We start from the raw sequence: 14,252 nt of genomic DNA, 5'->3' as shown, positions 1-14,252 counted from the left end.
AAGATACATGCCATCTCTTTCCCTTGCACAATGCAATATATTTAAGGACTTCAGTAATTTGCTGCCTTCCTTTCTTGGGTTAGAGCATTAAAACAAGCACATTTCCATTTGTATCAGTGCGTGGAGGTTGGTGTAAAAGGCACCAAGTACACAACAAATTATATTCACGCCTGAGTGATCTTTGGAATGTGTGACTTAATGGTAAAGAACAGAAATTAACGGAAGCGTTATAGCTTATGAGTGATGTGGGACAAAGAATATTTGTACACCTTTGTTTAAGGAAGATCCAGTATGTTTGAGGGCATAATTCAGAAACAGGACTACCAACTCCTAATAAATAAATAAATAAATAACATAAAATAAAATAAAATAAATAAAGTCCAACTTACTTGATCAATACTTTCCTGGGAAACCTGAAACTGGTCCATGGTCACAGGATCATCGTCGTCATTTTCCAACAATAACTCAGGATTGTCAAGAATAAACTAAAGTAAAAAAGAGAGAGGGGATCAGATGACAGCAACACAGATTTAGTGTTCCTCAATGCAGCTACATATGTAGCCCAATAGCTGATATAACCAAAACCTCAGCCAAACTAAGTGATGTCTGGTTCATCAGCTCAGGAAATGGAAGTTCAGTCATTACAGTTCAAAAGAAGTAGCTATGAACTAAGCAATACAGAAGACAGAAAATAATCAGCTGAGCAATTCCAAAAAACAACCTTTCTGTACAAAAACACCATTCCTGACAACCACTTACCTTAAAGGCTTGGTCCACGTTTCCTTGCGCTTGATGAAGAGCTATTTGAGCAGCTCTCTCTGAATAGCCCATGCTCTTCAGGGTATTTATGTCTTCCAGTCTCTGCCTTCTTTTAGCTCTCTCCTCCCTCCTTATTTGTGCCTTTTCCTGCAAGAACACAGTTGTTACAAAGCTAACTGTGCACAGGAATGCTTCAGCCTTCTTCCAGAAAGCAGCGCATATGGAATTTCTTTGATTTACTTATTTGAATTTGAATCTTTTCAGGAAAAGGGATTTTTTTTWAAAAAAAAATGCAGATTGTGTTGTTAGGCACTCATCACTACATAAAGTTGTATTTCCATTAGCAAGCACTGTAGCCACACATCTGTTCTGGATTCTCTGCAGATCAGATTTTACTCCATTACAGCTAGAATAGGCCTTGTGTGGTAAGTGTTAAACTAGTTTGGCAGGCAGGCCTGTAGACAGGACTTGCCAAGGACATACATTCAGAACTGGGAATATAGCCAAGGAGTTGTGTTCAGCCCTTCTCTCAACCACTTGACTTTTCTATCTACATTTAATTGTCTCAAATCCAGAAGCGCCACCTCAGCTTACCAAATGTAACTTCAGGCTCTTCGTTTCAGATCTGGACAACACTGTCAGGCTCCTTCACTTTAATACACAAAAGCCTTCTCCCCTCCTGGCTCTCCCCAGTCCAAAGCCATAATACAGTGAGTTTGATGGCTACCCTAAAAAAAAAACTTTATTGTGCAGCCTCCTGTCTTTCAGCCCAGGAGCGACATTTTTGGCCATGGTGTTTACATTCCCATATGGAGAACAGCTGGGTAGCAAACACTGATGCAAACTCTTCCAACGTGCCTCTGTGGTACAACCACCGGTCTTTGGCTCTCTCATTCCATGTGTTTCAGGACACAGCTTCCCTTGTTGTGCTACGTTTTGGTTTCATACTTGCAGCAACAGATGTCAAAGTGTTAGTTACACTATCAGTGCCAAAGCAGGGTAGTGAGAGTCCTTAATTTAGCACCATATTGCACTAGTCATGCAAAACATGACCTTACGGGCACTCAAACTAATATAATCTCATACTTTCACTGCACCATACCTCTCTCCTGTTGGTAATAAGATTGGCAGCATGCTCCACGTTCCCATGGCATGCTCTCAAGGCGAGGCGAGCTTCCTGTTCAGAGAATCCCAGGAGTGACAGGCGATCAACTTTTTCAGGATCTATGGAGAGCTCTTCGTATAAACGAGATGCCTGAATATTGAAAGAACAAAACGATATGACTGACACTGTTGCTAACATACAAATGAAAAGATTTCTCCTCATTTTTCTGAGTAAGCAAAGAACAGAGAAGATGCAAGACAAAGCCCAAACGCATATTTCTGAATACGCTCATTCCTAGTATGAAATACTTTAAAGTTTTGTCTAATGGTTTCTTACCTTCTGAATATACTCAGCAGCCTCCTTTTCTCTGCCGCTGTGATAGTGTCCTATCCCCTGAAGGAGGTAAAGCCTTAGAAATAAAACCTTCTCACGACCATAGCTTCCCTAAAGAATTGTTTAAACAAAGCAGGGGAGGAAAGCATATGACAGAACATCAGTACATTATCAATAGAACATACATACATTTCAAAAAAGACAGTCACAAGAATGTGACACTTATTATGCAGGTAAAATATCACATCTAAAACAATGATGTCCGTGCATATAAGCACACATTTACCATAATCTTGTTGTTAGATCCAGTGCTCTCGCTATGCTGACAATTACACAGCTAGATTACAGGCTAAGGAGGCATGAGAAAATTTTAAACTTCCACAACAGAGTCTTGTAATACTTGAACAATGACTGAATACCTTTTTTTTTTTTTTTTTTTAAAGCACAACACAAAACCCCCACAAAACAAAAAAACCCAAAGTCACCATAATTAAATCAAAACCAGCATACTTTGATATCAATAAGTCTTTCATGGTTTTCCCCATAGCACCTCTTGAAGCACCTATGGGCTGTGGTCAGCTTTTTCTCTGCATCATCCAGACAGTCCAGCTGTTCCAGGCGGAAGTAGCACCACACTATATCCAGCTGCAATACTGCATAATTATCAACTGTATTCAGCAAATCTGTGCTGCACTCACTGGAGGGAAAAGGAAACCCCCAAACAATCAGTTATTTTTTTACTTTTTTTTTTTTAAACACTGTTTTACACGGATGAAACAACACGCTAGACTTATGTACATTCATATATTTGAGAAAGCATGCACTTCACATTTAAGCTAGCATACTGACGTCACTGGAACTTTAATAAAAAAACACTAATCTCCCACTATATTCGCTAGTACACAACTAGTAATACTACATCTCAAAAGAATTATAGTAGCCACATTTCATTTTGTTGCTATGTAAAACAGCCTCTCTTTAAAAGCATGATGGATTTACAAGCCCATGCAACCTTTGAAAGGATCTATTGTCTTCCTCAGCACACGCGAACATGCTCGGTTCTGTGCCAGTCTCCCTGCGTCTGCACATGGATGAGAACCAGATGGGGACAAGGTTACTTTTGGGTATGTCAGAAGGGCAACTTAGGGCTCTGACTGCTGACAGCAAAGTAGGTTACCTGCAGAAACCGATATGGCTACTGACCTCAGGTATCCCCTTCGTCTTTTGCAACAGACTCACTTCCAGAGGAACAGTCACAAACGAGGATCTGAATCCGCCCCTCAGCTACTGCAATTTATAGCCTGGTACACAAATCTTCACCCGTTTCAGTTTACGTTAATAAGAGAGACTGTAAATTGCCTAGGGGCAGTATGTGCTTCAGCTGTTCCATATAAAACCACCTGCCAGAGAGYCAGAGCCTTTCTGTCTGCTGTTTCCCAGCTGCACAGGGGGTATGAAGTAATTCTGGGCAAAGCAGGCACTGGTTTACACGTACGGTAGAGCTAATGCTGTTCCTATAGCCTGTTGACAATACAGCAAAGCCAGGCGTACAAGGAATCAAAAAGGTTCTTACCAGAAGTGTTTATCAGCATCCAACAAATATGGCAGTGCTATTTCATATTCTTTTTTCTTCATTAATGCTCTGCCCTTTTCATGATAACCCATTGCCAGCACAAGTGCCTAGAAAAACAGATTAAGACTTTTTTGCGCTTCTCCTCCTACATCCAACTCATTTTCATAATTAAAAAGAAATATTTAGGTAATCTATTATAGCTTTTGTTCTTCCCAGAAAAAAAACTAGTTCTGTAAGAATATTTCACATTTGCTTCATACTTTTCTCCCATCTGCTAATGTAATATATTATCTAATTAAAAGCCATGAATGCTACTGAAACATGAAACCTTGTATCAAACTTATTTTTAGAATGCAACCCTAGATAGATTTTCAGTAATGAGCAATAAAAAGCTAAGCATTTTTCTAGGTGTGTTTCTAACAGTATCAAATCTGTTTTGCTTTGCTATGGCAATTATCTTGTAAAATTTAATCATCGACTTCCTGCAGAAGTTACTTAGAACTGAAAATTAAATCTTGAATGTGGCAGGAAATACTATAGTTCCTGCAGAATGAAAAAAAAAAAAAGGAAAAAAAAAAAGGAAACGCAAATAATATTTCTTTATAGAAACAACCTGCAATATTTCTCCTCATCTATGAACATACTCATTTCTTTTCTAGTTATTTTTTGGTTACTGGGTGTAATTCTAAGTGTTTCTGTATGTTTTTATTTATCTTTAGAAAATCTAGCACCTTAAAAGATGGTGTCAGTCACTATTCTTCTGCTTCAGAAGCCAGCAGTAGGCAAGTTACTCCTACTGTAATTTCAATGCGTGGACCCAGTCAGAGACATTTTCAGTTGAGAACATGGAACTTTCTTGAATGGTAAACAAGTTTAAATCTGAGAGGGGTCAGAGTGCAGAAAACCTCCAAACTATTTTTAAACAGTCTGATTTTGAGAAATTCATCGAGTTTCCAACTGAAACTGGCCGAGGCCTAATGAAGAAGTTACTTTATGTGGTTCTAAGGCATCCAGAAGTTACTGTATGTGCTGGTATACAAGTTAATGCTCATATTAAAGCACAAAACTAAGATATTGACCACGCTGAGGTCTGTACAAGATGTCACAGAAATCAGAGATCCTGTCTTTAAATGATTGAAGGGTAGAGTTTTACTTAAATCTGAAGACTATTTCTATTAAGCTAACATCCACTGGACCCTGTAATATATCCCAAAACAATCTGACTGTATTTAATCCCATATTTAAAATGCTTCATGATTCAAGTGTTAAAAAGACATTTTATTACCATCATAAAATACTTTTACCTACTTTTTTAGCTTGAGGAGGAATCTCGATTGACCTCCCAGTCTGATTAGCTATATCGAGATATGGAGCAGTGTCTGGATCTAAGTAGTCCTCTGAAACATAAGAAAAAGCAGTCCAAGTTCTAAGAATTACCAGTAACAGAGTAAGATTGTTGTCATAAGATTATGCCAGTAAGCACATGGTTAAATAAAAAAAAAAAAAATCAGAATTATATATAAAGACTGAATAGACCTACCCATGATGGCCCCAATCACACAAACAGGAGGAACTTTTGGAAAGCTCACTACAGGAAAAGGCCCTCTTTGTCCAGAAATTTAGACCCAAACTAAGAAGATACATGAAATGTAAAGAATTTTTGTGGAAGACAAAACACCTACATTTTACATGATATAACATTTGAAATTATCAAATAAAGCATACAGAATACAAAAAAGCTAAGCACAGTTGATACAACAAAAGAAAATACAGCTCAGTAATTTCCTTTCCCCCCACATCTTCCTTTAGTTTTTACTACCAAACTATGAATATTTTTTTTCATTTTCACTTGATTTAAAAGATGTTCTTCCTATAAACAAAAGACACTCAAGAAAGTTTGCTAAGATTAAAACCTTCTGCCCTATAATTTCCCTCAGATGAAACAAAAAGGCTGTTAAATCCTTCCTACATTTCATATAGTTTCACATAGCTCCTTGAGCCTGTCAGGCCATTATGAACTCCGCTCCATACTCTCGTATTGTATTATACCTGACAATCTGTGGTAAATATGTTAAAAAGGCTCTATACAGGATTCAAGGACTGGAGTCTAAGTTGCCCTTAAATCAATAAAAAAGAAAGAAGTCTCTCCCCCCCCCCCCTTTTTTTTTAAATCTGCTTTTATAGCAAGAAACAGGCTGTCGTCGACCATTAAAAGAAACTTTGCTCATATATTTTTGTATTTGGTAGGAATTCATTACACAGTCAGTTCCATAGTTTCTTGTTTGTGGATTTTTGGAACAATAAAATAGAGAAGTGATTTAAACTCACCAAATATCAATGCAATTTATGGACACAGTTAGTCCCATTCTGAAAAACTATTACTGTTAAATTACTGTATCCCTTTAATGTAATCCACAGTTGCCAGCAATCAACATCAAATGCAATGATAATAGAATGGCCACATTATAGATCAGGACAAGTGAGCTGTTTCGCACAATGTAACCATGGTTACACACAGTCATGACTGAGATAAGCTACAAAAAAGTGTGTAACAGCTTATAATATAAAATTCCACACTGCTTATGTCTACAGTAAATATAAAGCGCATTCTCAGAGCTGTCACTCTCTTAACTGTCAACTGCCAATTAAATAATAATTGATTCATATTATATCTGTCTCAAAGTGCCATATGCTTTCTAACATTCCAGTTGTATGTGTGTGTGTGTGTATATATATATATATATATATATATATATATATAAAGAGTAGAAGAGAAAATTATAATCAACTTAGAATCCAGTTTAAGTCAGCAGAAACCTATAAAACCATATGCTGGAATCCAGTCAACTTACTGGCACTCTTCTACGCGAAAGACCCATTGAGAAGATAATTTGTTATGTGGAAAGAGTTAACCATGCTCCCTATCCAAACACCCCCCCCCCCTTACCTCTCTCTGCTAGAATTTCCAAACCCTTCTTAGTTCTTTGCATCTTGTCACTTATTTCTTTTTCTTTCTGACGCTGCAGTTCTTCTTCCTGAACTTTTCTTTTGGTTTCCTCATCACTCTGTTCCAGTTGCAGTACCATGACTTTTGCATTGTGTGTTACACCTTGGTCTTCCAAGGTTTTTCCTGCAAAAGAGTATGATGAAAACAATCTAAATACTGTATTTATGAACACAGAACATTTTATCTTGTATTGTCATTGGAAAAAAAAATACACAAAACAACCTAAAGAAACCCCAGCCTTACTCACACTCTACTATCGTAACACTACAGTAATTAATAGGACTCAAGAACTCAATCAAAACTACTGTCAGTCACTGACATCGTCAGCAAGAACACAAATTAGGATCAGAGTGGTATCTTAAAAGTGTTTTTAAATGCTTGGTATATTTGCTTGYTTGCTTTTTTCAAAAAATCCAGGAAATATAACTGATTAAAATATCTTCACGCAAAACAAAAAATAAGGAGGGACTGAGCAACACGGCCAGGATCATACACCACAATAGTAACAGGACAGAGGAACGAGGAATCGAGTCTGAGTTCCCATTATCAAGCTTATGGCTTTAACTACTGCTGACTTCTTACAAGGAAACTAAATAGGACAGATGCTTAGAATATCAGTAAGAAGAAAGCAGTTATCATCAGTTCCTACAACGTGTCTGACAAGTCAAACACATGTATGACGCTACAAAAAGTTTTTGAATGCACTGTTATACTATAGGGGTTGTTGGCAAATTTAGAGTTTAAGCACACATTTTAGGGTGTTTAAACACTCGAAAAATGGATTTTCAACATTTGCAAATGAATTCCCATAATGGCTCCAATTCTCTGAGGCTTTTGACCACTATAATTTCTTAGAGTTCTTGTAGAGCAGAACCTGACAAATGAGACTGCTGTTCCTTGGGGATTTTTGGAATGAACAAAATTGCAAGAAACTTCACTTGTGAGAAACAGTAAACTAGAAAAATCAATCTACAGATCTGTTCAACTAGAGATACATACCCAGGTCGAGCTGCTTCTTATTTATGATTATTTTGATAGCATTTTCTCTGAATGCATGTTCCTGTGCTATCCTGTGAAACAAATAATTTTATTCCATAAAATTATAAAGATATACAACATATCTGTTAGAATAGTAAAAAAAACTATGCATGCTCATAACTGGCTTAAAAACTTTTGCTATAAGGCTGCTTGAAGTAAAAATAATATTACAGGAAAACCTGCTGTAATACACAGGGAGAAGATGGGATACAGAAAGTAGAAAAGCAAAACAGGCAAGAAAGAATCTAATTTTAGCAGGGTTAAAGAAACACAAGAGGAAGGGAAGCAGACATTCACTGTTCAGAAGACCTGCCAAGTTGCAGATTTAGAATGGTGATGGCTAGTGCCTTCTCAGGTATTTGTTGGTGATCTACAGAGATTTCTCTTCTCATAATTCTAATTTTCCTGTTCTTTATTTGTTAAACCATAGCTTCTTATAGCAAAGTCAGTCACAGAGGAAAACTGGACATAAGCAAAAATATTCTATTTAGACATGCTGATTGCTATGAAGAAGCTTAAGAAAAATCCAACAAATAAAAAAAATATATATATTTTAAAAGTACTGTATCACAGTATGCTATTTCTTGAGAAAAGTACCAAGGGTGGTCACACTTACTGTGATCTGAGTTCCTTGCCTGTGATAAACAGGTTAGTTTCCAGTGGGATTTTTCTGCTCTGTTGTAAATATATTAGGAGGGGGAAGAAAAAAAGAAAAAAAGAAGAAAAAAAAAGCATGATGTCAAGATACTTTAGACACTTTCTTAATTAATTGTTTTACAACTACAATTTCTTTTTTCAAATAATAATCATGTTAACAAGGTTATGGTTGGGCATAAACATTAGTGATCTCCAGGTAAGGAGTCTGGTACTTGCTACAGAGTGCTAAAAATAAGCATTATAACAGCAGAAGATGCAGAATTGGATAAATCCAAATTCAGATCCAAACAATTTAAACTGAGTAATTTACTTATGCACTTTCAATCTTAACTCTCCTTTGTAATTATGCCATTCACCTGTGACTGGCTAAGTTATGATTTATTCCTATTAGTATCTCTGGTCCCAGATTAGATAAACCTAAATTTTAAATGAATTTTAGAACATTTAATTCCCCAATGCCCAGCAACATTGTAAAGAGGAGTTACAAAACTATTTGTTTGCTTTAACTGCATGTCAATCATTTAACACCCCCTACCCTGTAGCCCATCACACTCCCTGCTAATTATTTTCCCTCTGCAGAAGGGAGAACAGTAATTATGATCGAGTGTTTTGTTTTCACAAGTATTTATTAAAAAAAATCCTCCTGGACCACAGGGTAGCATCTAAGCTCTTCTTCAGCAGACGAAAATACTGCCCTTTTCCAAAGGGACCTTTGCTGACAAGGAGACTACAACTTCTAAGTGCCCTTAACTAGAGGAAGTTCACTTTCACTGTTATCAGAGTAGACAAAGACATGTTGATCTCACAGAAGATGCTGTTCCTGCACAACAAGGAGACCAAAACTAAGAAGTGATTGGAGACGGTGGTTGTGTTTGCTAGAGACTGTTTTTAAGGGGAAATATTCCCAATTAAGAAGCTTTGTTTGTAGCAGTGAAAAAAGACTGAGGGTCCTTCTCTGCCCTGTGACCGACTTGCATGGCACAGTTGACATCCATATGGGTGAATCCTCCTAACCTTCAAAGCAGGGTGGCTGCATCCAAACTGCTGATCAAGAACAGTCCACAGCCCGTGTCAGCCCTCACAATGTGCTTGGACATGGCAGAATACCTGGTGGCTTGGGCTCAACAGCATCAGAGCCGATGCCAACTATTTACTGGTACAGGTGACCACACGACAGCACCCAGCCTGCATCCCGCTGGGTTTTAGTTTACCAGTGTATAGCCACCGAATGCAGTATGGTGACTAATATAACCAATTTGATTAGATCCATGTAATCATTCTGGCATATTTTGCACATGAAACTAGAGTTTGAATCCTGGCTTTAAAAGGACAGGACTCAAMTCAGTTTTAAGCATGTCAAGCTTTTAGTAGCCTGGCTTATAATAGGATAGATGAGTACCATCACAATGGTAAAATTCTCCCTCTCAGTTCCAATTTCAAAGACTGGACATATCTATTTTAAAGTATCTTTAGTTAGCTGCCCGGGCTGGAATAGTTACATGAGGATAATGTAATCACTGTGAGAACATTGCCACATGGCATGGTTAAAGCTAAAGGCGTTCTTCTCAATACCATCAGCTATGCATGGCCTAGGATGACACTGAACTCAAGCTGCTTATGGCACTTAAAGTTTTCTTAAGTGTTTTTTTTTTTTTTTTTTTTTTTTTTTTTCAGTTAAAGCTGTCAAACAAAAACTGTGGTAATAAAACGATATTCATATCCTGATTCAACCTTAGGTATTTTACAGCTAAGAAAATGCATATGTTCTTTACTTGTAATGTGAATGACTAAATCCAAAGGAATCAAACTGAACTATATGCTTAAATTTAATTTACTTTTCTTAATTCAAAGTTAATTTCTCATTAAACGCTAAAGGGAAAACATCTACTACCTCACAACACTATACTCTTTTGCCATGATATTCCCACATGGCTGGGAAACACTGCAAAATGTACCTACTTAACTGCCTCCCCTGGACCAGCCCCACCACATTTTATATACCTAAACACATATCTGTCACCCAAAACACATGACAAAGTTGGGGGAGTGAAAACATTTGCATGACATATCATTATTGTGATGGTCTTTGAACTCTAGTTAAGCTACATATCCTAACTTTTCTGCAACGTCACTTACTTTTCTACGTGGCAGATATATATCAAGTCTCGCAATCCCGGTCACCTTAAAGTTTTCATTTCCTGTTCCACGCTCAATTGCTTTACATCGTATTTCTTCAAGCATGCTCTCTGTATCATTCTCATTGATATTCAGCTTGGATGCATATTTTTGTACAAGCTCCTAAGAAAGCAACATAAAAAAAAAAAATTGGGAAAATTCACAAGTAGTATTACATGAAAGACACACATGACAAATTCAGAGAGAATATTTACCTTCATTTCTTCACCAGCTGCTTTCTTTTCATTTGTATATGGTGGTTTCCACAGCTGAATTTTGTCTTCTCTTAAGCAACTTGTCAGTTTTGCTATTAAATACTTCTTTTGTGCCATTCTTTTAATACAAAAATACAATTGAAAGGGGAGGGGTGGGAAGGGGGGGGGGAAAAAAAAAAATCAATCTTTTATATAGTTTTCCTGTACTGAGATAGCCTTAACTCAGTGGCAAAGTACAACATGTATTATATATATCTTTTATACATAAATAAAAAAAAGAAGTTGAGCATAATAAAATGTATTCTGTGTGTTTTGGCGGGGAGGAAAAGAACCTGAGACCCAGACTAGCATCAAAAATTAGACTGGGGCTGAAAGCAACATGCCTGTGCTGGATAGGGGTAGTGCAGGAGACCACCTCATTGCACCTCGCCTTTTCAAGTGAAATTAAGTCCCTTCCCAACCCCTCATGTGAGATGGAATCGTAGAAGGTGCTGTTTCACCTCCAAATGACAATAATCCATGAAACAAGCCTCCTGCCCTTCCCTGGACAGGGCAGTCATACCCAACCCTGCTCTGACATGTGGTCTTGCTGTACCCTCTGCCTTCTTGCTCTCGCTTCCCTGATTTAACAGCCTAATGGGTGGTTTAACATAGGTCATGACCCTTTTGGGATGACAGAAAGGTGCCAGGAGGGAGCACCCAGAACCACAAGCTCCAACATGAGAGGTCTGTAAGGTAAAGATCTCAAGCCCTCCAGCAAAGTGAGATCCGCTAAAGTGAAGAGAGCTAGCGAATAGAGAAAGATTCATGCCCTCCCTCCCCAATCTCAGTTATTTGTCAAGCAGACAAGTTTAGTAGTATCATGAAATGGTATTTGAAAAGCTTTGGTATCATAGTGATGAAATAGCAGGGTGTTAGTTTCCATAATCCAAAAGACACTCTTCTGACTCCTAGTGTAAAGCTAGAAAAGGCACGCAAAGCACAAGCAGCACAAAATGCAGAGGCTGGGATTAAAGATGAAGTGCACTGCGAATCTGCACCAAGCACTGAAGTACATGTCACTGGGGAGAAGACAGTGAGCTGAACAGAGCAGTTCTCTGGCTCACAGTAAAGAGATTAGTCAGAATTCACCCCTACAGTTTATTCTCATTCAGCTCACAGCAAGTGGTAAGCTCTGGGAGTGAATCATCACATCCCTGAACGAAGAGAAGAAATAGGGAAGGCAAGGAGAGGGCAAGGAAAATGGGACAAAATGATCTCAAAAGAAGAAGAAAACAAGTGCATATTAAAGCATGGGGGACTTCTAGCTATTGGACACTGCAGATCATATAGAAGATATCCTTCAATTTATACAGAAAAGCATTTAAAATGCTGGTAGATTATGTAAATAAGCTACTAAGATTGGCATTGAAAACATTAATTACTTTCACTTTTGAGTAGTTTCATTTTCTCATTCTTGAGATATCTAGCAGATAGCTCTCAGGAGCAAGATGACAGAAGGGCAGAAGCAGAAACTTTATTGTTCATTTTTCCAATTCAAAAGACTGCTCATTGCTCAAAAGAACACAATTTGAGAGCGAAAACTGTCGGAAAAAATCCAATGACTGGCAAATTTACTGATCAAATTTATCTCAACCCCCAGGTTTAAGTGAGCTGCAAAGAATCTTTGAAAGCTACAAAGACAATACTGTCTCCTAAAAAAGTTAGGAGGGTTAAGTCAGTAAATAGATGGCTTAATCCTTTGTGTTTGTTTCCTAGAATTTGTAAAGTGTCTGCCCAAACTAGGTGAGACAACAAGGTATTCTTTTTCCAGCTAGGATGATGTTACTAGTAATTATTTTAAGGCCAAGGCAAAACATGGCATTTACAAGCAGAAAAGGAACAAAWATAAACAGATTTGATTTTCAAAGACCTTGTTAGTTATTAACAGAGGTTTCCCTCTTTTCTTTTCCAAAACATGCCAATTTTCATGAACAACTCCTTATCAATGTATTCCCATTTCTTAATTCTTACAATAAGTTAAAGAACGATTTTATGGTGATAATTCTACTTAACATTAACTTGAGAAACAAAAAAGAATCCATGGCTTTGCTGCATTCAGGTAAAGTCCAAAATTGCTGCATATGCTTAAGGCTACTAATTGTAAATATGAATGACATCTGGAAACTRGTCATTCATCTTTTCACCAATATGCTACTTAATAGTTTTGTAAAACAAGTATTGATTTCCTAAGCTATTAAAATAGAAAACAAAACTAAAGAGTCTCCAAGGAAACATATTTTAGAATTTTAACTTCCAACCCTGTACTAAAAAACAACAAATTTTGCTCTCACAAACATAAAAGCTATTGTTTTAAACATAAATTTCAAATTTACTATTCTATCATAAATAAGTTACAAGAGAATCCTTAACAAAACATTTGTGACTTACTTCTCCACCAGCCAACACCACAACTGTTCCTGAAATAATTTCACTTTCAGTAACAGCTTAAAGGGACCTTCTCAAAACTATTTTGACTAATCAATCAGGAATATTTCCCAAAGGCCCTGTTGAATGCAACACCGGATTTTTATAATTAAATGTCTCCATCTGAAGCCAGTTRCTCTTACATGTGACATAAAAGGAAACAAATGAAGAAAACAAGGTACAAAATCCAGGTTTTTAAGGGAAGAAARAGAGGCTGCTCAGGGACGGTTTACTGATCAAAATAATCCGGGCTAGTCTTTTCTAAAGACAAGTAGGAAAGCCAGCTGGAGCGACCACGATAAACCCCTCTGTGCCTAGAGGAAGGCTACAGAGCCTAAGAGATCACGGCTAGGGACCAAAGCAGGATCACGTGCAAAAACACTAGCCAGAAACTCAATGAGAGGACGCAGACCCAAGCCCTGCAAACGCCCGGGCCGCCCCATCCAGCCCCCCCCCCCCGCCATGAGGGCGCCGGGACAGCCCTGACCGCACGTCGCCAGCGTCCCCCGGCGCACGATAACCCTAACGGATGCACTGCACGGCCACAAGGTTACCGGCGTTTCCAGGCGCCCCCCAAACACCTGCCCGCCCCCCCCCCCGGGGCACGGAAACAGCCGCCCATCCCACGGCAGAGCCGAGGCAGCCGGTGCCCGAGGGGGCAAACGCAGCCCGCCTCGGCGGCGAGGCCGCAGGCGCCTCACGGCGGTTGTGGTGGTGGTGGGGGGTTCGCCATTTTGTCGGTCGAGGCCGCCGCCCCCCCCGCCGGCCTGTCCCGGCCCCCGAGCCCCCACCAGCGCCTCGCGGCGGGCAGGCCCTACCTGAGCGGCAGCGGCCGCGCCTCGGGGGCGCGGGCAGCCCCTGAGGGGGGGGCTCGGGGCCCCCCCTACCCTCGCGGGCCCGGCGCCGGGGCGGGGGCGCGGCGCC

The 14,252-nt window shown here is 38.9% G+C and overlaps 1 protein-coding gene across 1 annotated transcript in view; it reads right to left on the bottom strand.

Moving 5' to 3' along the window:
* The window catches only part of NUB1 (negative regulator of ubiquitin like proteins 1), a 16,451-nt gene extending 2,199 nt beyond the window's left edge, over window positions 1-14,252 (bottom strand). The window contains exons 1-13 of the mRNA XM_026091571.1: window positions 14,147-14,252; window positions 10,863-10,980; window positions 10,609-10,770; window positions 8,432-8,490; window positions 7,777-7,847; window positions 6,718-6,900; window positions 5,079-5,167; window positions 3,771-3,877; window positions 2,708-2,894; window positions 2,201-2,308; window positions 1,862-2,014; window positions 760-906; window positions 390-485 (exon numbers count right to left, since the gene is read on the bottom strand). Coding sequence (XP_025947356.1) covers window positions 390-485; window positions 760-906; window positions 1,862-2,014; window positions 2,201-2,308; window positions 2,708-2,894; window positions 3,771-3,877; window positions 5,079-5,167; window positions 6,718-6,900; window positions 7,777-7,847; window positions 8,432-8,490; window positions 10,609-10,770; window positions 10,863-10,979 — 1,479 coding nt within the window. The 5' untranslated portion in view covers window position 10,980; window positions 14,147-14,252. The remainder of the gene's footprint in view (window positions 1-389; window positions 486-759; window positions 907-1,861; window positions 2,015-2,200; window positions 2,309-2,707; window positions 2,895-3,770; window positions 3,878-5,078; window positions 5,168-6,717; window positions 6,901-7,776; window positions 7,848-8,431; window positions 8,491-10,608; window positions 10,771-10,862; window positions 10,981-14,146) is intronic.

Source organism: Apteryx rowi, unplaced genomic scaffold (genome assembly GCF_003343035.1).
Source record: "Apteryx rowi isolate R43461 unplaced genomic scaffold, aptRow1 scaffold_91, whole genome shotgun sequence".
Classification (NCBI taxonomy): Eukaryota; Metazoa; Chordata; class Aves; order Apterygiformes; family Apterygidae; genus Apteryx; species Apteryx rowi.
The sequence above is the reverse complement of the archived record's forward strand: the minus strand, read 5'-3'. Positions and strand labels throughout refer to the sequence as shown.